At 44.1% G+C, this 19120-nt stretch overlaps 1 protein-coding gene across 1 annotated transcript; it reads left to right on the top strand.

The window, feature by feature from the left end:
- The first annotated feature begins 8545 nt into the window (after positions 1–8545).
- C26H17orf67 (chromosome 26 C17orf67 homolog) lies at positions 8546–18890 on the top strand. Its single transcript, XM_061559943.1, is given in 5 exon segments — positions 8546–8821; positions 12587–12597; positions 12599–12703; positions 14747–14915; positions 17766–18890. Coding segments are annotated over 4 exon segments (288 nt in total). The 5' UTR covers positions 8546–8766; the 3' UTR covers positions 14864–14915; positions 17766–18890.
- The last annotated feature ends 230 nt before the right edge of the window (positions 18891–19120 follow it).

Below are 19120 nucleotides of genomic sequence, written 5' to 3' on the forward strand. Positions count from 1 at the left end.
ATCATGCAGCGACAATGTTCCAAGACACTCGCAAGCCCATGAGGCTACGAGCTGGCCAGGCGTTGACAATACGGCAAAGGATCCTTGAATCTATCTGTGAGGAGCTGTGAGTGCTGGCCCCTTTAAATTTCCTCCCATCTGAAAACTGAGCATCGAGATACTGTGGGAGAAGGCTTCTGGCAGAGGTCGCAAACGGGTTTTGATTCCTTACCCGTACCCAGCCGCACCAGGGTCGCAAATGGGTACCCGTACCCGGCTGGGTACGGGTACCCGTTCCCTACCCGTACCCTACCCGTACCCTACCCGAAATGAGTGACAAACGGTTACTCACCAGTGACTCACGGCCTACCCGTACCCGGCCGCACCAGGGTCGCAAACGGGTACCCGTACCCGTACCCGGCCAGGTACGGGTAGCCGGGTATCGGGTAGGGTACGGGTATCGGGTACCCGGTTGCGACCTCTGGCTTCTGGTAAGCGGCACTTCTCGAGTGAGCCACGTGACTGGTGGCCTCCTCTCACCCATCCGGCCTCATCACTCGATTTCATTTTCATCCGTTTGTCTTAACATCACGCGGCATCGAAGGCACCGAACCAACTCCCCCGTGGAACTTTCCTCACCTCTTGAGAAATAAAATATTTAAAAAGACTTTAAAAAAAAACACGCTTTAATGAAATGTACTGTCCGAGCTGCCTCTCCCCCTGCCCCCTTCCCCCCATCGCCCCTCCCCCTCCTTCCACATCCCCCGCCCCTGGGCGTAGCTCCCCGAGGCTTGCCGTGACGTAAGGGACCACGTGGTGATTTACAGGCAACGTCAGTTGAGCGTCGACAATTAAAGCCGTAAAAAATCATGTTTAAAAATATATTTTTTAATTGATAGAATACAGTATTGTCTTCAGTATGATATAGCTATACCAAGTTTGCAGTCGATACGACATTGGGAATACGGTTGAAATTGAGTTACAAGATTTTTGGATACGACACATACAGTAAGTTAAATAAAAGCGTGTAAAAAGCTTTTAAACATGTTTTGGATTTTTTTATGATAGAATATCGTGTTGTCATCAGTATGACATACCTATACCAAGTTTGCAGTCGATAGCACATTGGGAAGTATGTAAAAATCGAGTTCCAAGATTAATTTTGTGAGGATACAACAGACGAAGTGAGTTAAATGAAAGCGTGTAATAATAATAAGAAGAAAAAGCGGTTGTGCCGGACAACTTGGCGACGGCAATGAGAGAGCGAGAAAGACGCGGACGTTCCATCCAACAGCAACAACAACAAAAAACGACGAAAAACTACATCTTCCAATGGCGAACAGGGGCGGCAGGGAAGAAGGCAAGTGTGGAATTATCCAATCTTCTCCCCTCGAAAAAGAAACACACACACAGTCCGATTTCCCACAGGGAGAAGTCCGAGCACCTCCTGCAAAGAACTGAATTGAGAAAAAAAAAAGTTCACAGGGGCCGTCCATAAATGACGTCACGCGATTTAGGACGATTTTTGACCCCCCCCCCCCCTTTCGTCACATGGGGTCACAAAAAGTCAGACGCCCCCTAAAATATGACGTAACAAAGCTCTGCCCCACCCCCCCAAAAAAATAAAACATGCTTCAAATCGCTTTAAACTATTGTCATTGTAGTGCGTATTTAATGTGCCGCTGCACTCTGATGTTGTAGTCGAAAACATTTATTAAAAGTATATTTAATTAAGTAGAACGCGTTGTCTATATTTATTTAAAGTTGCGCATTTTGACGTGACATCACATTTCTCAAACCCCCCCCCTCGTCACACATCGTCACAAATGTCTGACCCCCCCCCCCCCCCCCAGGTGCGTGACGTCATTTAGGGACGGCCCCACATGAAGGGCAAATAACGTACTGTATAGCCCTGCCCCAGTCGCTCAAGCACAAGAAGATATATTCACACCCCAATCGGAGAAACGAGAAGCATACACAGGATGGTTAAATTTCGATTTAAAGCTTTCGTGACTGCAGGGATTCATCTTCTTGGTTTTTTCGGTGAAGTCACGTAGAAGGGAAATAATAAAATAATAAAAATAAAACATAATAAAATAATTCTCACGACGTTTCGGCCACAACGCAAGCAGCCGTCCTCAGGAGAAGACCAGGTCTGTCGGGGAGACAGACCTGGTCTTCACCTGAGGACCTGGTCTTCACCTGAGGACGGCTGCTTGCGTTATGGCCGAAACGTCGTGAGAATTTTTTTATTATGTTGAAGTTTTATTATTGTATTATTTCCCTTCTACGTGACTTTACCGAAAAAAGCAAGAAGATATACAGGGTGCTTCGACATTTTTTTAAAAACACTTTTGAGAATTTGCAACAATGCCACGAGAAATATGCCTCCGGGCTTTAGGAGACCACCTGGAGAAGATTCCAGGCGTGTGTTGACAATGATGGCGAACAAGTGGGAGACTCTTTGACTCCACATGTTCGCAGTGGCTCGCCCTGATGAGGGGAGACCGCTTCCCTCCCTACCGCCGCTGATAGAGAATGCCAACTCAAGACCTCCCGCAAGCCCTACTCCAAGAGACTCGAAGGAGAATTTTCTGGAATAAAAAACATCGGACGTCATTTGACACTCGCTCCCACTGCCATGTCGACAGTTGTCATCTACGTGCGAAATGGGTGGACCATGAATGGCATGCAATCCCCACTCTCTGCCCTCAACCTTGTCCAAACACCCACTATTGCGCACTCTCTACGATTCGCTCGATACCCACTGCATCGAAACCCGCAGATGGCAGTGAGGCGGTGGTCACCAAGAACATTAAAATTAATAAAAGTTAAATAAAATAAAAATCACGACGTTTCGGAGGCAACACAAGCTTCCGTCTTCAGGTGGAACCGTCACAGCCACGACAGCTGTATTACGTGATTTTTATTTTATTTTACTTATATTAATTTTAATGTTTTTACCTACGTGACTTTACCGAAAAAACCTAAGAATATGGTCACCAAGAAGTTGTCGATGCAAGGATTTTGCCCGGTCTCCAGGTCAGGTTACGGGCTCTCAAGGAACATACTTGGCATTTTGGAAAGTGGAATTTTTTGCACATTTGGATGTATTTATCGTTCTTGTATTGTTGTTTGCTTATTGAGCTATACGCGGAATGATGGATTCACGTTTCAATGAATCAGCTGTAGTAGTGGGATGATGATGCCAGATCGCGTAGCACAGGCACGCATCACAACATTGCGATGCACCTGCAATTAATCAGTTTAAGATTCAATTAAAGTAACTACATCATGGGATCTTCTTTGCCAGTACTAAAATATGTTAATAGGGTTTTCCCCTTTTTTCTGACAAGGTGTTAAGATGTTTGAAACACCAAACTGAAACCTTTTTACGAGGAATCATGTCTGCATTAACCACAATGCTTGTGGTCAGAATGCAAACAAAAAACATACTCTGATAATATATGCATTGTCCTTGAAACTGATTGGTCTACACCAGAGACAGCTTTCTTTTGAGCCTCGGAGTATTTTTTTTGTTTGCATTCTGACCACAAGTATTGTGGTTAATGCAGACATGATTCCTTGCACAAAAAGGTTTCAGTTTGGTGCTTTAACATCTTAACACCTGTGTTGTTGCCAGAAAAAAGAGGAAACCCCTATTAACTTAAAGTAACTACTTTCAGAAAGTGTACGAGTAACTCAAATTAAGTAGACAACTCAGAGAGAAGACCCAGACTATTTTAGCTTTTCAACTCGATTCCTTTGATTCTAGATTTGAAGCTTTCGTGACTGCAAGGATTCATATTTTTAGGTTTTTTCGGTAAAGTCACGTAGGTAAAAAACATTTAAAAGTAAAATAAAATGAAATAAAAATCACGACGTTTCGAAGACAACACAAGCTTCCGTCTTCAGGTGGTACCGTCACAGCCACGACAACTGTATCAAGTAAATGAGAGATTGCAGGAGCTACCACTCCGTTTATAAAATGGTTGGAGAAGGTGGTGGGGCAAGGGCCGCATACTTTTTATTAATATGGTAAGGTGAGGCTTAAGACTAAGAATAGACTGCATAACAAACTGAGCCTTTGTTTTGAACGTTGCTCATATTGCACTCGTTATTAAACATTGTATATATTCGGTCTGCAGTCACTGCCTCGCTGAGGAATGATCTCAAACACCCCTTGCGCTGGCGCCGTCAGATATACTGCGTGGGAGGCGCAGAATAAACATCGAGTGCTGATGAAGGCGATCATCCTCACACCAGCTATCAGAGCGTTGCTGCACACACGCCTCGCCACCCCATAACGGACCGAACGACATCCGAACGTTATTTGAACGGAATCCGTGCCTGCCTGAACCCCCCTCCCCCCCCTGCCCACCCTCGTAGATGAAGTTCTTCTCAGGAAGGAAGCCAACCGAGACAAAGATGTTTACCGCCATCGGCCGAGTGGCTGCAAGCCGCAGAAAGAAAACACTCTGGCACACGGGTGGCGGCTTTGTTAATACATCGACTTTTAAAATGACTGGTTCTCGGGAACAAAAGAAATACACGGCACCATAGTCTGGGTGGTCATTCCAAACAAATAGACTCATAGTCACAGCCACAGGAACTTCCTCATCTGATAAGATCTTCTCTGGACACTCAATCACTCAGCGGTGCAAAAGATTATTTTCAAACATTCACAGTTATTTTTTTCGGAGTGCACAGAGGACGTTCGAGCACCGTTTCTGTCGGACGGGGATACAATATTAACCTTTTGAGCCATCGTTTCGCTGCCTGTTGAACAGCAGTTATTAGCACGGTCGGCTGTGTACGATCAGATGATTTTGACCGAGTCAGTGGTGATGTAAATTCGAATGATGTTCCTGACGGGTGCAAACAACAAACCCTCATGACTGACACAGCATGGCGATGCCTTAATAATCTGAATTATTTCACGAATTATAGTTGAGTCTTTGCCTAAAACTATGTAAATGTAAGAACCGTTTTTTTTTATTTTGACCCACCAAAAGGCGGTGGACATGAGGTCCGGTGGTCAGAGCGCTGAGCTGACACTGCTGGGAGCTTGGGTGTGAATCTGAGCAGCTGACCGTGGGTTAAGTTACCGTTCTCAAATTCAGTTAGCTGATGGTCTCAGCCTGGTCACCAATGACTGCGTAAAAAAAAAACCTATCATGTAAAAGTTGGTTATGCAATTCCTAAATTCCAGCAGGGAGAATTAAAATATCATTCATCACAGTGTGACAGTCATGGAATGCGTGGAGCTTGAGAGGGAGGTTTGTGCCACTTTTAACATGGCACAATGGTTAGTGCCCTGCACTATAAACCCGTAAATTAGTTATATTACCAGCCAGGGCAAACGTCAGTGGTGGGTGATATCAGCACTGATAGTGTGTCCACCCTTTAACCAACCGGCCCTGACCCGCATGGCGAAGTATGGTCAAACAACACATGACTTACACAGAATGGAAATGCTTTCATCCAGCAGTTTATGGACATAAAAAAATAATATATAATATAAAAATTGTAGACATGTTTCGTCGTCGTCGTTGGCAGTTCCTCGCGGTTCGAGGATGACGTCCATCAGTTTTGGCGGTGGCTCTTGGGGTGGCCGAGGAGTCCATGTCTGGCTTCCTTTTCCTATCTGCTTTTTTTGGTGGCGGCGATCCACTTCGGCGTCAAGACGTTGGGTCTCGAAGTAGGCCCGCGGCCTGGTGGACACTGCGGCACCACCCTGGGCGGTGAGACGCGTTATACTTGTGCCGGCGCTGTTATTTGCAACTAGCTTTTTTGCCCGTCCAATGACGGGTGTATATTGCAGTAAATCTGAAATATTCAATATAAACATTTTTCAGCTCATGATTATTAATGAGTGGGGGGGAGGTTGCCCCATGTGGAGTGACGTCACCCGCTAATGGTTATTGGGAAGGGGTGCGGCATGTGGAGTGACGTCACCCCTCATGGTTATTGTGGAGGAGTGCGGCATGTGGAGTGACGTCACGTGGAGTGACGTCACGCGCGGGACGGACAGACATTTCTGGGTGATTATAGTAGGTAATATCAGCCTGCTCGTCTGATGCGCCAGTGTTTGACGTGGAACATGTTGTTCAGAGACGTTTGCAATTCAACAGTGTAAAATGTGCACATGGTGTACTTAATGTGTTTTTATTCGATATAAAGTGTACATAAAGCACTCAGCCTGTGTGTATTATGCATTCCTTTGGCCAGCACTGGTTCATTATGCTTTGCTGGTTATTCTCGTAATTGGCCGCTTTTATCATTGGTGGCATGCGCCAAACTAATGGGTCCCATAGGCAGACTTCACAGCAGGGAGCACTCATTGTAGTTCCTCAGGAGCTGTAGATGTTTTTTCGCAAAATGCACCGCTGCTTTTTTTAGTACACGTTTCGATTGTGTAGATTGAAACATGTGGTTTTCTAACCTGCAATGTTTTTTTTTATTGGTATGATGAGTTTTATTATAAGTTACAAATTTGATTATGGGCATGATACAGTACCGTATGTAACTGTTCAATGCATTACGTAACTGACGCATTCCTTTTGCTTGTTATTTTCAGTATGCGCTGACTTGTATGGTACGCGAATGTTAGACATGGCACATCTCAAAGTGCTGTGTGTCACCGTCCGAGTGGATTATTCCAGGTGAAATGTTGTTCACTGTCTATAGGCAGGTAGTGGGGGATGGTGTGGCTTTTCATACGTCTGGCCAGTGTGGATGAGTAGGCCAAAATAACCCTCTAGAGGGGCTGTCTAAAGTTGTTTTTATAAGAGGCGATATAGAGCTCCCTTGAGTTGAGGCGCTTCTGTTGTCAGTTATGTGGACAAGTAATTGCAGGGCTGCACCCTTACCGAATAGTTTCTTAGAGAGCTTGTACAACCTTCAAAACCTTCAAATGTGCACTTTGGTGTTTGGTAAATTCATGTGATACACACACAGTACTGTAACATAACCATTCAATGCATTGTGCTATTATATTTGCAATATCAGCTTTGTCGAATGATACGCCAATGTCAGATGTGGAAAGATCGCAACGTGTTGTGTGTCGACACTGTTGGTGTGAACTATTCTCGGGCACATGTTGTTCAGGGGCTGTGTGAATGTGTGAATTGGCGATACTTTGAATTCTCACCACGTGGCACCTCTTGCAGTGTTGTCACGGGGAGCTGGAATGAGTAACGAGAGGGTCCACGTGGATCCCAAGTTGAACGGCAAAGCTGGAGAATATTCTGGAATGTGATATCTCGTGCCTTGTGCAGGAGAATGACTTTGAATCTTTCTAAGTCAAGCGCTCATAAAAAACATATATTTAGCATGAATTGAAGTGATGATTTTGTCGTTTATTTGTCGCACGGAATTTAAATTTAGTAGTTAAATTTAGTGAATTGTTTGCTCCAGTTTTTACTCGGTTGAAATAAATAAATGGAAATAAAATCCGTGAATTTATTTTTAAGATTGTATTTATCAATAGAGTATAATCAGCAGCAGCAGCCGCAGCCAGGATCAATCCACTGCTCAACAAAGGCCTCCCCAAGCTGTCGACATCTCTCGCAATCCTATGATGTAATAATACCACTTGCACACATTTACAATATCTTATATATAGCAATCGCTACGTACATTGTCATAATTTTACAACTTAAAATTTGAAATAAAATTACGGAAAAATGTGTTACTGCCTTTTACTGATTTTGTGTTGTGTAATCTAAATTGAATACAAAACATATGCAGTACACTAGATTAAAATGAATCAAGGGTTGTTCAATAAGAAAATATACTTTTAATAAGCATCGAACCTATGTCAATGTGACATCGGTAAAAAATTGCAGAGCGAATTGGGGTTTGATCTAGTACTCGTGGCCAATACTGTACTTTAAAATATTTGTTCCACGAGGTGGTAGACATCACGTGATCAAAATCGGCATCATAGCACCCTTGCACAACTGCACATAAGCAGAGGAGCAAGCTCTTATTTGTGTGTTTCTTTGCAGGTGTTATGGTAATTGAAATCTATGAAAGAATGAATTTGTACAATGAAAATGTGTGAAGGATGGCAATGACATTTATATTCTTTGATAAATTCCGCTTGTCTGCTCTCCTAAGTTGCACTTGTGCAAGGGTGCTGTCATATTTGATCTTCCATCTGACAACGAAATCTGCTAAAGATATTGCACAAATACAAGGGTTATAATCCAATCAGCACACAATTGCACTCACATAGGTGGCAATATAATTTACAGTGAAATGAATTATTGAAGAACTCTTGTGTTATAACTATGAATGCCAATATTTACTTACATTAAGTAAAAAAAACATTTATACATAATTTTCTCTTTTACACTGGGGATTAAACGCAATCTCTTTCCATTTGGAAGACAGGCAGATGTAATCTTAATGCATACTGTATACATTTGTATTAAAATGCCTGAATTGGCAACATGGTAACACGTCTCTCAAGTCAGCATTTAAAATATGAATGGCAAAAAAAGGCGTCGCCCTTGACATTGCGACTGATCCACCACGTCCGTAACATAAACACGCCACCGACAAGGGTGTTGTGTGAAACTTGACTTGAATGTTTAATGACGGGGGCCTTTTGGCAGGCACCCGACAGAACTCGATCACTCTGCCAGTGGCTCGCATCTGCGTAATATCTTAAAGGCAGCCAGGAGAGGGAAAGGTTGCAGAGCGCGTGGAAGATTTGTGCCACGTGAAACGTTTATCCACCGTGCTGCTACAAGGAACGGGAGCAACTCGTCAGCCACCATGCGTACGATCGTGGCGCTTGCCTTGAGCGCCACTTTGCTGTTTTTAATGGCAGGTAAGCGTTCAGTGTTGAGCAAACACATTTGGCGATGCTGCGTTGGCAGTGGTGCATAAGCGTAAATAACGACGACGACAATCAAGACGTTCGTCAATAACACTGGGTGTGGCCTTAAAAGGAAACTATTTAATACAGCGAGCGGTCCTTAGCTTCTACTGCAGCCTGTACCGCTTTGGTCCTCAAGCATACAAAAATGTATAACGTTAAGAAATACATAGGTTTTGATTATACACATTAGGTGTACTTATGTGCCGGGCTTAATTAGTGTTTTCGATTATTTACCTTCCAGAAAAATCTGGAATGTCTCGGCTCCCCCTAGAAAGGGCATCTCGCACCCCCAGGCGGTGCGTGCACGCCAGGTTAACAAGAACCACTGATTTAATAGATGACGTTTCGGACAATGGCCCTTCAGCATAGCTCACGAAGAAAAATCATTGCCCGAAACATCACCTGTTGTATGCTTGTTCCTTTCACGGCAGTGTTCTTAACACATCGTTTGAGGTTTCAGCGTTGAGTTTGTGGCAAGAGATGATGGTTTAACATTTGCGATGTTGTTTATGCCTGGATATAATGATTCAGAAGTCAATTTAGGTGTACGTTTTTATTTATTTTGTCAGTTGTCGCATCAGAAATAAATTAATTGTTTGTGTTTGTGTTTTATCCATAATGGTTTTATTTTATGCTGATGTTAACGTGAGTATGTTTATACTGATTCGTGACTTAAGCTTTCAATACAAATGAGCAAATATTACTTATCTGTGTAACGTTACAGATAATATAATTTTTCAATTAGATGATCACAAACATTCTAATGTAATATGCGATACAAAATTATACTCAAGACACTACTCAAAAATATTGAAATTTTCACGTAAAACCGCCTTTTTATAATATTATTTTAATACGAAAGTGCTGTATACTGCAATCGTGTGACATTTATACTGAGCACCTTTGAAAACACAATCATGAAGTAATTGATCATTTTATTACGAAAATATAATAATTATTATTATTGAGACTTTTATTTATGAGCAAATAACAGTCAACTTTGACCATGGATCTTATTTTCTCGTCAGACTTCAGATTAAGTCCGTGCAGCAAAAGAGACAGAAATGTAAATAAAATATTTAAAATGCAATCAAAAAAGGTAAAATAGAAAACACAAGATGAAACCATTTCCAAAGATAACTAATTAATATGAAATAACACATTTTTTGTTTGCGAAATATGTGCAATCCTCATTTCCAAATGACGGGTGCTAACGAAATTTTATTTAAAAGTGATGGAACAGATAATAAACGTAGATTAGATGCAATTTCATTCCACGTGTGAGACAACGTATATGAAGGAACGTTTGCCAAATGTATTCTTACCTTTTTGGAACGTGACATAAAATTGTGGTGGCATGTAAAACATAAATTCCTTGTTATTAATTGAACAAAGACTGAAAATGCACAAAGAAGCATGGAGAGAGGCATGCTTGAAATTGCATTGGTACAGCAAAAGGAATACACGGATTAGAGTGCATAGGCAGGTTAAATACACGACGATTCAAGCTCACTTGAAAAAGAAAGGCCCAGGGATGGAATGCGTCCGAGAGGACTTGACCTAGGAGATGGAGCGATAACATCAGCTCGTGTGGCAGGGTCTTTGGTGGATTTTTTCATCGCGGGATTGTATTGGGTAGCGGCGGCTTGGAGAGGCCTTCATCCAGCAGTGGATTGATCATGGTTGATGATGATGATGATGATATTAGAAATAAATCATCATAATTGAAAATCCATAAGCTACAACATGTTGCTAAAATCATGGACCACAGCCATAATAGAAAAAAGATGTGATCATCACTGAACCACTTGGGTGTATTTAAAAAATAAACTTGTGTTTACTTGGGTAACCACTGCAACGTAGCATGACTCTTAGCAACATGAGTTAATACAGTCCCGCATTTCATTATTTAAAATGCACATGGAAATTGCTTTTACACGTGCTTCGCTTACTGCAGTTTTTCCGCATGCGAACGTATATGTATGGTTTGTATATCCGGCGTGGCATATGATCTCTTTCACAATAAGAGAGTATCAGCAATCATCTACAACGAATGGCTTTAATTGGTCATTTCCTAAACATGTTTCAGCCTCATATATTGATGCTACAAGCAATATTAATGTGTATCATTTAGTGGAAAAGTCAGCAACGGTTACTTTATATAAATACTCATCCCCATCATGGGAATATGGAATTCCCACCACTGGCTCAAGGCTGTAAGCAGTAAGTGAATGCCTATTAAGTGTGGGTTTGGCTTTGAATTATAAAGTTGATGAGGTTTTTTGGAAACTTGCACATGGCTTGCTGGCTTCCTTCCTTTATTCGGAAGTCACTTAAGCTATGCACTTTTAAATCTAGATTGAAACCCCATTTCTTTAGCACTGCTTTCTGTGCTTAGTTTGTTGTCCTTCCTCCGCACCTCCGATTAGCACGGTTGGCTACGTACGGGGCGAAAAAAATCAACACACATTCATACATTCCTTCCATATAAATATTCATGAAAATTCCAAAAAATATTTCCTAAATGATTCCAACATTCCACACATTCTGGGCAGGGCTTCCATGTAACATGGACGTGTAAAAGTTGGCACGGACTTTATAAGGCCACAACGACCTCTAAATATCTCAGGGTCACCCAGTGAAACACTAAGAGGGAAGATAAGCTCCTGTTTCACCATAAACTAGAAATAATAACAAATTAGGTTCACCAGCCAGTGGGCCTTCTGGACCAAGGCGTTCCAACAGAATTTGTCTCAGCAGGAAAACATCCAATCTGGTTTATACCTATCTGGGTCTCTACAGCAGAGTGTGGTCTGTTAGACATGCTCATGGGTTGCTTGACTTTAAAAACAAGAGCCCTCCATGAGCACGATGATGCCCGGTCATTTCAGAACAGCAACACGGGTACACAATGTTCTGTTAATATTGCTTCGTATTCAATGTTGGATACGTTATTTTATAGTGACTTTTATTTTACGATAGTGAAACAGGACTTTGTTTATGTAATACTGAATTAATATATGCAGTAAAAACTTTAATTGTCAAAAGTTCTGCTACGCTTTTTTAAAAGTTATATTTTCAAGAGGGCCGTGTTACGTGTACAGTATTTTGCTAAATTGTTATTGATTATTTTTTCTTTAAAACTTGTTTTAAATGTTTGTAGTGGTGTGGTAGTTGTGATGATGATGATGATGATGCAAATGACCTTTCTTAAGCAGGCACTGCAGGACTGCCACTGTAGTGGATAAATTGTGATGGTCTTCACTTACCTAGAAAATTCACACCGAACCTCAAAACTGTTTGTGACATGGGTTCTCCTGCATTGAGACATTTGGATACCGCAGTGCAGTGCTCACAGAAAAACAAAAACACATACGAGGGGTCGACACTCAAGTTGCCATACAGATAGATTTTCAATCAATTGCTATTTAACCACCTTGCAGCCCAGGCAATTACGAAGGATGATTTGGTTTGATTTGCAGTGCCGTTGATTTCCTTACTGCGTAGCTATACACTGCCCCGATGGCGTTTGCAGGTTGCACCGCGTGTCGCTCGGCGCGTGATGTCCGACGTTTTCCCTCGGAGCCTTGTAGAAGACGCTCCCAAGCACCTGGAGCGACGCGTCTAGCCCTGAGAGCCGGGAGCGAAAAACACCGTCGGACAAGCGTGGCCGAACAACGCGCGGCACAAGTTGCTTTGTCCCGTTCGTTGCAGAGTCGACTCCGAATCCTGACGCAGGAGCAGGCCAACCAGATTCTGCGCAGCAAGCGCAGCCCCCCGGACCACGGCTACCCCAACCCCAAGGCTGGGCACGCCGATGAGCCGATGCGGGTACCGCCCTGAATTTCACGTATTTTTGTTTCTTAACAACAATAACAACAAAAATGTTGATTGTATTTTATCCGGTTTGTTTTGTATTTGCTTGCTTGCTTGCTCTCGGCGTCATGTCACGAGACAACAAAAATACCACATCGGATCAAAGATCCCCCGTATAGCCTTAACAGGCTGTAGGGGCAAGTGCTGTTAGCGAGCACCTATGAAGGCCGGAACGGTACACGAGGGGGTGGGTGGCCAGCACCACGCCCGACCGCTTTTGTCTCCCCAGTGGCGATGTTTACACACCGCACCAGGTACTAATTTCAGGCTGAGTCGACCTAGGGGATGCCCAGGACCGGTTCAGATAATCGTCACTGGTGTTGGCCGTGAGCGGGAATCGAACCCGTGTCTCCGGGTTCATAGCGCAGCGCGCTAACCGCTACACTACCGCTCCCCCCTATCGGATCTCACACACACACAGAGAGAGCAGCGCAAGCCTGCGTGTCAGACAACGGCACACAGAAGCGGATATCACTGAGCAGCCACCTAATACCTTTTCAAGTGACCTCTGGTCAAATAAACCCCCGTGACTCTTACAGGCGTGGGGTGGCCCTTAAGTCAATTGACTAAAGTAATATACGTGTACACATGTGGAAATATCAGCCATACATACCCCTTATAAACCAGATAAGACCCGTTAAGACGGTCTCATTTTCAAGGAATAACTCTATACTGGATCAATATTATTCCTGTATTCACATTCCTTTCACCTAAGATATAACAACACTGCTGCCAACACTCATCATATTCCGCTTTTAACCATCATTGGGATGTATAAGTATAAAATACCAATATGATGAAACGTAAAAGTAATCGACTGGTAACACGTATGTATGTTGAACTTCTTTCGGACCGTACGTAGCCAACCAGTATGTAATGGCGTACTCTCAATCGCTGCCTTGCGAGCTCTGTTACTCGGGCCCCTGGTTGCTGCTGATTGTGGCAGTGGTGGAGGAGGCTGGCGGTGGGGGGGGGGGCAGTGCGGGGTGAAGTGAGGCCGGGTTTCACAAGCAGCGTGATTCATGTCTTTGCTGGTTTATTAGACCGCGCTTTAAAGGCCCCCCCCGCCCCCCAGCCGTACCGCACACTGGACCATCCTTTGTCCACTGCTCTCGGTGATTTAAAAAAAGCCCTTTGAATTACAACTCCGCGGCCACGCTTTGCCGTCTAAACCCAGACCAATCATCCATTCTGTCTGTTAAGCGGCAGCCGCTCTGTGACGTAAACGCCAACCCCGGAGGCACCGGCTGCGCAGTCGTCAGTCTAAGTGGCAGTTTTAAACATTTTGGGTCGCAAGAGTTCAAACCGATTAATTTATAGCGATCCACCGGTTTGATTTATGTACGTGTACTATTCCAAACAAATAAACAAACAAAAAACTGCCCCTGCCCCGTTCTCCCTCCATCCCTCCCCAACCAATTCACCGCCCACACTGACCAGCGTGGTGAAATATGGTTGAACAACCCCCACGACGAACACGGCAGGGGTGGTGGGGCTAGGTGGGTGAATTCATCCAGCAGCGGCATGCCTAAGAGATCAGTTGGCAAGTGTTATCAGAACCGCTTATGGGCCGGTTTCTAATATCACTCCGGGCCTCCCGTGGTGCTGAGTGTGCGATGACATCGGCACTGGGAAGACAACGATGGCTGGGCGTGATGGATGATGCTTCACCACACCGCGACCCCCTTGATGAGGGCACCGTGCGTGGGCCTTAACGGCTTCTCGTTAACGGCACTTGCCTCGACGGCTTGCAAGAGTCGAAACCAAGTGGGTCGGCAACCACAATAACAAGAAGAACGATTTTTGTTTTCAAATCCGGGACAAAAAAAAGACCCCGAAATATTTGAAAGGCCCCAAATGCATGCGAATACGAGACACGGTGGACCTTAATAAATAACGTCACGAGGCAGCCCATAAAGAGCCGTAAGTTTGCCGACCCCTAGGCTATAGGGCAGCGGGGGAGGGTAAGGATGACCTTTGTCTGTGTGTGGCGCGCAGGAGTACCTGATGCACCTGCAGGTGCTGGAGGCGCGTGTGGAGGAGCGTAACCTGGAGCACTGGCTCAACCCGCACTGCCTGCCGCACTGCAACCGCAACTACGTGCACCCGGTGTAGACGGACGCCCGGCACGCGCCACTCCCGTGCCAAGGAGAAGGGAGAGGGGGGGGTCAGTTGTGTGTCTGTCCGTATGTATGTATGCCAGTTTGTATGCTCACAACAACGAGCAGAGCGCCGGTGGGGATAAAACACAGGAAGTTGGCACAGTAGGGGGCACAGGTGTGGTGCATCGGCCAGTCATCTTGGTCAGTCGTCCCATGGCACCTCTGGGTCTGTCCCGTGACCTGCCGGCGGGCGTTGGACACTTCACGTGGCCTTAAAGTGCACATAGCCTGGCACAAGCGCCGTGGTGACGTCACGGCCACTTAGTGGCGAATGGCTGTTGTTGTTGTTGTCACGTATGCTGAACTTCTGTCGCACCGTACGTAGGCAACCGTGCTAATCGGAGGTGCGGGGGGGGGGGGTAACAAACGAAAGGCAAACAACAAATGCAGGAGTCGCAACGTCTCGATTTATCAAGTTTTTGGACGTTGCCTCGAATTCCTTGCCGTTATTCCCCCCAAGAGGAGATGAATTATTTTTATTTGAGTGATGCTGGCTGCTGATGCCGCGTTTGCAATGCTGCACGAGCACCATTTAAACAAAACAAGCAAAAAAACTGAACACGTGAGTCAATAACATGAAAGGTATTTATTGAGAGGCGATGTTTCGGGCAATGATCCTTTTATTATAATACATGAAAAGTGAAGAGTGGAGGGGGTGTAACGATTCGGGGATTCAGGGTTGCGTTCCAATTCCAGAATCAGATGGGGTTTTCTCTTTTTTTTTACATTGTGTTGAATATAGCGGCCTCTAGTGGATGCAAGGATTACATGAAGCCACCTACATGCACAATATACGAATAAAACCGATATTGGTTTGCATGTGTGGGGGTCAATGCATGAGCATCGATGTTGGGAGTGAGAAATCGATGGATTCTCGCACTCGCCCCCCCTGGTAAATTCGATCTCGTTCTCTAAATCACGATGTTGCCCATGCAAGGATGAGCATTGTGCATTCTCTTTGTGTTTCAACAACATTATTCCTTCCTGGACAGTGGGTTTTATTTTTTGATAGCCAATCAGATTGCATGTAAAGTGTTTTTTTAACGATACCCAACAGTTAAATACAGTACTGTAAATGAAGTCATTAAAACACCCATTTAACTTTCTTAAACGTACATTACAGAACGTGTCATTATTGTGTTGAGGTGTTTGATGTTCAACGTGAATTATTTGCTACTTTTTTTAGTTTTGAGTCTTGAAAAACACCGTTCGTTTCAGTGGGGCCTAACCTTCGCTGTTTAGACTTGCAATGAATTGCGTGATACTTTTCATCACGTGTAGGCGTCGCCATTCACGGCAACATATAGGGAAATACATACGTGTTCTGGAAAGAAACGTGGCAATCAGTTGCATCACATGAGCATCATCAGTCATCATCTAACCACTGCTGGATGAAGGCCTCTCCAAGCCGTCACCATCCCACAAGGTGTCGTTGATACAACGATCCATGGCTCGCTAGCACCTGCACACACGCAGATTTCACCGCTCCGTCTCCGCCGTGTGGACGAAACTGACGGACTCGTTCTCTGCTCTGGCTGCTCCTCTCGATCATCAGTCTCTACCACAGCCCCGTCACCCCTTCTTGCGGTGTATCCTACCCAAGCCCATCTGTTCCTCTCTGGGTCTCTCAATGTACATTTCCAAGCGTGTAGATCTCCACGCGTCTTTGCGCACGTTTCAGCATTCGTTTCGTTTTCTTTGGCAGCGTTTATTATTTTCTGAGCCACGCGGCACAGCAGGGCAATATGCACATTGTGAAATGCAGATATCGCTGATGCAAACCGGAGTTCTGCACACAGTGCCACGTTTTTCAAGAGGCATGACAGGCAGCAGAAGGCACTGCTAAAGCGCTGGCGGAGAGAACTTTTCTGCAAAATTTTGGCAGCGAAAAGCTGAAAGCGTTGCTACTATTTCAAGTGGATTTGGCCAAGTACATTTTTTTCCAGTTGTCAGTAAAACATTTCAACATGAGTTACACGTATTGTTGCGGTTTTTTTTCTGCCCAGAGATATATTCGCAGTAATATGTTGTCAGTAAGAAAGCATAAGTCAAATGTTATTTTGACAATTAGTTTTTTTGTAAACCGTTTTACGCACACTTTTTGAGCAACTCTGCTCTTGAAATGTAAAAAAATGTATACAAACGTTTATCTCGTATTAATGACTTGTCTGTGTTAAGCTATGCACAATTAAACAAGATAATGTTACATTTGGCGGGCACCCAAACACATTCCACACTTCCCTCGTAAGCTATGTTGCTTTTCATTTCGCCGCAAAAAAAAACCGCTGTGTTTGGGTTTTAAAAAGAGAATGCTCCATGTATTTGCAGGTAATATGTTCCAAATTATGATTACGACTTTTAATAATAAACTCTACTGCCCAATTTCCTTTCTGCTATAAACAGCCCCCCCGTCTCCCTTCCATCCCAAGTCTATTGTCGAGGATACAGGACAATAGACTGGGGTTTCCTCTTCACTTCACGGTTGGGTGGTACTCATCTCCTGTTTACAGCCCTGAGCCAATGGTGGCATTTCCACATTGCTATGGCAGGGACGCATCATTCCAAATGACAACCACTGTTGTCTTTCACATAAAATTGGTTGCAACTCCGTCACGCGTTTAGAGTAATGTGGCTTCTGTACATTTACACGCGATAAGCCACTTCTTTGAGCGTTACATAACTCACCGGGGGCCTAACCTGGTCAAATAAATTGTTTGTAACATTTTACAGGTTTAGTTTAATTAGCTTTAATTCAGTTAATTAAACACAACAACAACAACAAAAGCCCATTGTCAGCGCGATGGTTTTGCTGGTCGGGAAGTTTTGTGTTTACGTCGTTTTTTTCTATCTCGCAGGGCTCACTGTGCCAAGACCGACGGAAGATGTGAGAAGAAGAAGTCCCCGCGCGCGGTGAATAACCGCGCGCGAACGCTTCGACTTTGTGATCGCTCAACTCGAGCTCACGCTGGGTGAGAGGCGTTCACACGGGGCGAGGCCAGTTCATGTTTTGTCATTATTCAGCGCATAATGCAATGTGCACAAATATACGTGGTATTTTTTCCAGGGTTTCTCAAACTCCAGTCCTTGCGAGCCACCACGTTTACCGATTCACCAACTTGCTCATTCCATTCAAATACAAATGTACTCGTTTCACCCTGCACGAGTCCGATGATTATTTAACACGTCCCACGTGCCGCGAAATATGCAATTAACGCTGGCTGGGTCACGTGGAACACGTGCACACACGGACACGAAAACACGTGTACACACACGTATACACGCACACTGAGATTTCAATCTTGATTTGAATCGCCTCTTAACGCAGATAGCGTTACGTGGAACGTGTTTAACAATCATGTGGCTTGTACAGCGTGGAACGAGTTCACGTGTATATGAACGGGAGGACTAAATTGGTAAACATGACTGCTGGAGTTTGGGAAACGCTGCATTATTCACTGCATAATTACATATTTTTATCACGCATAAATCAATGTTCACACTATACATTTATAATATACTAGGGTGATCCATTATAGTTCACTGAATTCTAACGACCCTCTTGCTTCGGTCTGAACGTGTTTGTAAGCAAATAAGACTAGCTACGTCAGACAAGGTGCATCGGCAGAGTGCTTAATGATGGAATGAGTCGATTGTGATTGGTGGGAGAACGGTGTAGAGGCTCTGAATAACGATGTAGTTGTATCTGTCATTTATCCCTGTCACCCTTCACAGTAGTGCTAGTCAACGTCTTGGGAAGGCCTTTATCCAGCAGTGGATCGATCATGGCTGCTGTTGATTATTATTTTCAAAGGATATCTATAAATTGGATCTCCCTGTATATTTACATATTTTTAATGGCTCAAATATGTACTATAACCCTAATGTTTATCTAACATAGTCTTTTTTTGTATCTCGTGTTACAGCAGAATGTGTTGTGGAAAATGTATCATTCTTTTAAAATACATTCATAACAATTGTCACGTTTTGCTGTTTGTGTTGTTTGTTGTCCTTCCCCCCGCACCTCCGATTAGCGCGGTTGGCTACGTATGATGCGAAATAAGTTCAACAAATTACTACCTAGGGTAGTAATTTAAGGCGGACCTAGGTCTACGCGTTCCTTCGGAGTGGGCAGGTAGGAACTTGGTTGGACAGCGCATTCGTGCACGACAGACAAATATGCACGACAGATAGATAGACAAATCATCCCTGG

This window comes from Lethenteron reissneri, chromosome 26, assembly GCF_015708825.2.
Source record: "Lethenteron reissneri isolate LAM-NWPU_2019-01 chromosome 26, ASM1570882v1, whole genome shotgun sequence".
NCBI lineage: Eukaryota > Metazoa > Chordata > Hyperoartia > Petromyzontiformes > Petromyzontidae > Lethenteron > Lethenteron reissneri.